Source organism: Saccostrea cucullata, unplaced genomic scaffold (assembly GCF_032062105.1).
Source record: "Saccostrea cucullata isolate Sc308-1 unplaced genomic scaffold, CSIRO_AGI_Scuc_v1 ctg3379, whole genome shotgun sequence".
NCBI classification, from domain to species: Eukaryota; Metazoa; Mollusca; class Bivalvia; order Ostreida; family Ostreidae; genus Saccostrea; species Saccostrea cuccullata.
The window spans coordinates 67,613-74,366 of NW_026921910.1; the positions used below are offsets into that span (position 1 = coordinate 67,613).

A 6,754-nucleotide genomic window follows, 5' to 3' on the forward strand; every position below is an offset into this window, starting at 1 on the left:
AAAAAATATAAAATAAAATGAAAGGTATAACAAAACATGTTTGGTTCTTGGGTCCGACAAAACACATGTTGCCCTCGAACTCAGTCAATAAATGTATACTATTTTCAAAGAATTGTTATGATTGCTTATTCTTGCATCTGTTGTGAAGAGAAGGAGAATAGTAAAGCAGTCTCAAGTTCAAGTCTTTTTCTTAATATTTTAAACTCAAATTGATCATTTTTTTTTATTCCAGTCGTCAGCAAAGTATTTATTCATAGAGTCTTAGACAATGACCCATTTTTGTAAAATATTATGAACATAAGTGACAATATTCAAAATCGTTTGTCATGAAATAACGGAAAAGTGAGTGACTTCTCTGGTGGACCATCTTATCCTCAACCAATTATACTGGGTGATGTAGACAACTCCATTCTGAAAATAGTTGATTAATATTGGAAAGAATTTATTCTTGATTAGTATAGTACAATATTCATTTCTCTACCATGAATCACAAACGTCAACAATTTTTTTTTACTGTGCTTTTCAAATATTCTAGGTATTTTCTATAATACTTACGGCTTTTCGCAAATGAAATATTCCTTAAAATTACAGTTAACGTCATGCCATTGAAAATTTGTGGATCCGAGCATTGACAAGCAATCTTCTATATCACTTTCTGGTTGACCAGGGTTCCAATTTGTGTATACTAAACGCTGATCTGTTCCTATCCAGTAATAATTTCCCTCGGACTCGATATCGTTTCCTCCCGTCCAGTATCTTACTGTTGTTTTGTCAGAGTCTATATATCATTGTGTATCAAAATAAATTATCAATATAAACACGTTTGAATACAATAACATCTATGAAACGTATGGAGATACCATACAGTATGAAAAATCAAATGTTCATAAAAGAATTCAAAGTAGAAGCAAAACAAACATGGACCAACAAAACATCAGAGGTGAGATAAGGTGCCATGGAGGAGTGAGCATGCCCTGCCGACCGGTCACACCCGCCGTGTGCTCCTTGTCATGATCGGGAAATAAAATCCGTCGACAATATAGTGTATAAATAATGGAGTAACAATTAGTATGAAAAATGTCAATCAGCATTTGACTGAATGATAAAATTGAATATAATTTTAATACAAGGTCATTGTATCGACCAAAGAACTTACTTAATGATGACTTTTAACGAGACTGCTGAAATACTTGTGTCATCAACTTGTTTGTCAATAATTTACTTCGTTTAGGAAATTGTTCATACGTAGAGCATGCTCTTGCGTATCGAATCAACTCCTATCAATATCGAGATTTATAAACTCCATTAGCTGCAGATCTTTAGCTATCCGAAAAAATATATTTTGATAGACCGGATAGCTACAGTGCCACCCATTTAAAAAACTGTATATTTATTGCGCACAAAAAAGTGCGCTCGGTTTTCGATTTATTTCTCCATGTTCCTAAAACAAAAATCTCATGATATTACTAACCGTGTGTTCCTAACATATTCTTTGACTCTTTCCACGACAAAACATTCGTCATAATTATTTTTAATAGTCCTCCTGACCCTGATAGTGTAATCATCGAACATTTCGATTATATATACTGCATTTTGGTTTCAAAGATAATTCGGTCCAATATGCTTCGTTCAGATGTCAACTACGAATGTAATTGATAAAGGAAAAGAAACTTTTTAAAATCTTCCCTCTTTTGCAATTGAGGTAAGAATTAGGAAGAAATAATTAAGAACCGAGCGCATTTTTTTGTGCGCAATAAATTAACAGTTTTTTTCAATGGGTGGCACTGTAGCTATCCGGTCTATCAATATATATTTTTCCGGATAGCTACAGATCTGCAGCTAAAACTCCATATGTAGGTGATGAAGGTATATAGCTGCATAAGTAAGGAAAGTTGACGATAGAAAAGGTAAAGTCGTCACGTTTATCAAGTAGCTTGGCTAATAGATTACCATTAATGTCTTCTTCTTTAAGTAAAATATCCAAATATGGAAGAGATGTGTCTCAATTTCACCAGAATATATCGTATCGACATAAGAATATAAATTACCATTGTTAATTGACAATAGTCGTTGATATATCTAAATATCGAGATGAGAACCATAGCAAGTTTTTTCTCCTGTTCATGTATAAGATTTCGGACAAAATCTGCTTCATAGGAATACAAAAATAGGTTTGCTTATTACCGGGCGCAATTGGTACCCATGGGAATTCCAGTAGATTGTTGGAAGACGTAATCTCCGAAAACAACATAGATATTGTCAATCAGAAGCTCAAGCAGACTACTTGTGTGTACAGTACATAGCACTTGTGTGTACAATACGAAATTGGAGAAGAGCAAACACGGACCAAAACATCAGAGGTGGGATCGGGTGCCACGGGGTATTGAGCATGTCCATATATTAAATTAAAATGTATAATATATAGACAAAATTTTCTTCTGTAAACATACATAAAGTCAGTTTAAAGATTCGCCTTACCGTGCGGGTGACGGATTTGCAGATAGCCCTCCAGCATCAGATTTTTCTCGTAAGAATCAACAGAGACTAGAGTTGAGTTAAATGCCTTGCATACCATCTTTAACAATAAGAGAAGTTAATTTAAAAAATAAACAATAATGTTAAAACATTCTCTGTGATATTAACGTAGTTGGTCACGTGATTATTTTTTTAGAACACAAAAATGCTATGCTTTTTCATTTAGTTAAATACATTGGTTAAGGGTGTCAAAGTCTCATATGAATTTGGAAGGGCTCTAAAAATCAAACAATATCTGACAACTACTCAATGGGCGCCGCCGCTAGGTGGCGCTGGCGGTAAGTTTTCCCGCAATCACGAAAAGTTGACCTCGTTGCGCCTAGGATTTTTCCCGGTCTTGTATGATAAAACCTGAGGCTAAAATACGAAAGTAATGGTGCGAAACTAAAGTCAGGAGTTCTAATTTGACGTATATGATATTTATAGAAAGCACATGGTAAGAAAATGGCAATTTATCGATATTTAAAGTGAGAAAATAGGTGGGAAGACTAGAAATCGGCAATATACGCAGATTTTACGGTCATTTTTGAGTAATTTGATCTTTTTTAAGCTTAAAACAATACGAAGATAATAAGTATTTGCTCGGATAATAATGTAAAATCGATGTTCAATCCGGTAGGGTCAAACGAACAAGAACGATAACTCTAATGTTTTTAAATCCGAGGAAAATAAACAAGGCATTTAATCGCCGATTTTTCCTGTTCAGTAAGTTTTCCTGTTTTTATCCTCGAAAAATATATTATATTTGATTTATAAACACATGAAAATATGTCATTCTCTCCTTTAATGACATTATCTTGCAAACTGTAAAGACCGACAATTCTGTGTATCTCAAAACTCTTGCACTTGCAAAGTTGCAGAACGATATGTCTTTGTCAATTTATTTTGAAAGTTGAATCACAGGAAGAACTTCAAGACACTTAAGTCAGTTATGTGTAGCTTACACCTTTGTCATAATAAATTGCTATATGCTCTGCAAATTGATAAATTATAAATATAATTTAATTAATTTAAACATGTTAAATGCTAAAGTTAAAGTTGAATAAATCTAATGCATATGCAAAATATTTTAAATTGAAATGTCAAGTAAACTGTAATTGTAGACCACTTTTTAAAATTCTTTTTTAGGAAGTTATTGAGAAAAATCAGCCAACTCCTGAAACTAGTGAAAGTCCTTTACTATTTTTCATTGTGATTTTTAAAAAAATTTATTTCAAATTTAGCACAAGCCCTCATACTAAAGTTGAGACATTCCAATAAATATGGATATCATTTTAACAAGATAAAGAAAACATTTTCTTCTACACTTGAGAATAATAATTATTCTTTCAATACCTTTTAATCATTTCTTTTTATTCTTTTTCAAATTTTAATTGTTTTGTAAATAGAGGATAGAGGAGATGTATAAAGAGAGGACAGTGGTTTAAAAGAAGTATAATAAATGTAGATTTTTACTGACATTGATGAAAAGGTTTATGAAATTGTGGTTTATAAAACTTTGTTTTTATCAAATTTAACACTATATAAATTTTATATAGTGTTAAATTTGATAAAAACAAAGTTTTATAAACCACAATTTCATAAACCTTTTCATCAATGTCAGGGATTGTGAACATAAACATAATGAAACTGTGTAGACTTTAATACAAGAATATAATGTAACTTTCCATGTATGGTAGACATGCAGTGTACGATAGAGTACTTCAGAGTACTGAAGAAAAGTTGTGTATTTTAATATAATTAGACTATTTATGTATATACAATTTGATTTAACAGTATATTAAAATATATTTCAACATTTGTCCCAAATATTTGTTTATTTAGCAATATTTGGACAAGAAAGCAACATTCATGATTCAATGCAATGAACAGATGATGGTTATTAACACCCCAATCTTATTTAAGTACTATTTTGTTTCAGACTTATTAATTTCAACTAAATCTTGTTTATCAAAAATAAAATTAATTGCATTACATAAACTTTAATATTTTTCACATTAACAATGAAACATTTGAAGTTTGATTAGATCAAGATCAGGATCAAACCATAAGATAAACCAATGTAAACCGTAACTTGAAATCAAAAATTAAAATAACTTCTAAAATAAGGAACACATACACATTTTATTTAAATATATGTTTAATATGTTAAACCAATGTTGAAAAACATACAAAAAGCAGTTTTACTGCATTTAATTATAAAATTTTACTAGCGTACTCTAAAGTACTCTATCTTACAAGCGTACTCTGTTTTGTAGGACAGTAAGGTGAAAGAGGGTAGGTGTGTTTATTAGTATTTTAAGGCTATAAAAATTCTCATTTTCAATAAATTAAGTTCATATTTAGATAAAGCACACCCAAAAAAGGCTAAAAAGACATTGAGTTACCTTTTATTTCATATAGTTTCTTCAGTATAATGTGAGGTCAGATATTTTTTAAAGTAAGAAAATTAGCCTATTGAAATTGCGTGAGGGTACCCATGTTTGCCTCTTAATTGTGATGCAATGGAAAGAGATATAATGAAATGGTTGTCAATTTTGAAATCAACATGCTCAAATTGAGAGGAATGTGAGGAAAAAATCTGAAAAAATACTGTTTTTAAAAATCACCCCCTGATGCCACAACTAGCTGACAATAATTTCCCCCTTAAATTTAAAATCGCGCATGGGTTGGGTTGTATCCGGTCCATCGAATAAGACCCTAGGTCTTAAACACAAGTCCTTTGCTGCAACAGTTGATGTCATAAAAGCTGAACACAGGACTTTCCGCCTGAAGCCAGAAGCGTTCCAACATGTGTGAAAATTACTGAAGTATCGTAAAACAAACAACCAAAACAACTCCCCGTTTTTTTCGAATAAATGTCAAATTGACACAATAAATATATGTGAAATCACATGTAATTTCGTGGGGTCAAATTTTAAGGTTTGAGGAAAAAATTGTTGCTTTGTGGAGATTTGATTTCGTGGCTGGAAAATATGGTGGTCTTTCCAAACTTCGAATGCAACGAAAATTAAACTCCCACGAAAATTAGTGATTTCATTTTAAGTTCATTACCTATTATCTGTAAAATGGTATTGCACAGTGTACTTTTGAATGTCCTTTCTTACATGTACTGTATGTATATCTGATCAAAAAAATAACTTCCTACCAATGCTTCTGGCCAAGACACTTGAAAATCAGAAAAGAGGAAACACGAACTTGACAGTTTAGTCCATCTCCCGCAAGGATCAGCTCCAGCCACAACTGTAATTATTAGTTACATGAATTTTCATAAACTTCATGTTTCATATATCGACTACAAACACATAACTGGTGAGATTTGTTTGTAATTCAAAGGGTTATGGCATACTAAAAGAATAGAAACTCTTGTATTTTATGCAATATGCGCATGCAAATTATGTAACTTAGTGAAAATGTGTTATGGATGGATTTGGGTATTATTTTAAACACAGAATTTTTTTTCCAACGAGAAATATAGTTTTTTTTCAGTATGGTAAATATTAATACTGGTCTTCGTGGTCCAGTCTTTGAACTTAGCATGTTGTTTTTTAATCAATGGCAACAACTTATTCTAAACTTACTATGTAATGTGTAGAAAAACACGGCAAACAGGGGAACTGACGCCATTTTTAAGATAAGATAATATCGGTCATATGAATCAAACATATATATAGCTCATTCTGACAAGTAAATTATATTTGTCATCGAGGGTCAAGTATGTTGTATCGTTTCACGGGTATAAAATAAAATTCTTAAGTGCATATCAAAATCTTCCACAAAAAATTAGGACTGTGTTAAAAACCAACACCTGTAAATGTAAACTGGTGCAGGGGTTTTGATCCACCTCCATTTCTTCTCTCGGTTTAAAGGGCCTGCGTGACATTTTTTTTTAATACCAGGCCTGAGGGGGGGGGGGGGGGTATAAAACTTAGACGAGCTCGTTTGATCTCAGTCTCACTTTTTTCCAAGACTTAGGTCAAAAGTGAGCTCGTGTAAGTTTTATGGTCCCCAGGCCTGATATGCATAAAAGAATTCCTTTTTAATAAAAAGATGAATCAAGAAACACAAAAGGTAAATCCACAAGAGGAAGGAAAGATGCAGGTTGATATAAGTAATATGTCTATCTTGTAAAAATGTACATTGTAATGTGTTTATACCATTCAGGACTATAAAATGAAGAACAAAGTCATTTGAATCATCCCAGTATCCTGGTCTGCAG

General features: G+C 32.1%; 1 protein-coding gene across 1 annotated transcript; it reads right to left on the bottom strand.

Annotated features, from left to right (window-relative positions):
• Positions 1–280: 280 nt before the first annotated feature.
• Positions 281–6,167, bottom strand: LOC134260894 (hepatic lectin-like). Its single transcript, XM_062743427.1, has 5 exons — positions 6,117–6,167; positions 5,684–5,778; positions 2,479–2,575; positions 556–778; positions 281–411 (listed from the first exon to the last, which is right to left on the bottom strand). The coding sequence occupies exons 1-5, from the start codon at positions 6,160–6,162 to the stop codon at positions 375–377; spliced, it is 498 nt and encodes a 165-aa protein (XP_062599411.1). The 5' UTR covers positions 6,163–6,167; the 3' UTR covers positions 281–374.
• Between the last annotated feature and the right edge of the window lie 587 nt (positions 6,168–6,754).

Excerpts from the sequence above, each read along its gene's own strand:
- LOC134260894 (XM_062743427.1), bottom strand. The coding sequence starts at position 6,162 with ATGGCGTCAGTTCCCCTGTTTGCCGTGTTTTTCTACACATTACATA. Across the intron at positions 2,576-5,683 it reads TGTCTTGGCCAGAAGCATTG|ATGGTATGCAAGGCATTTAA; the intron begins GTAGGAAGTTAT and ends TTATTGTTAAAG. Across the intron at positions 779-2,478 it reads GCAAATCCGTCACCCGCACG|ACTCTGACAAAACAACAGTA; the intron begins GTAAGGCGAATC and ends AATGATATATAG.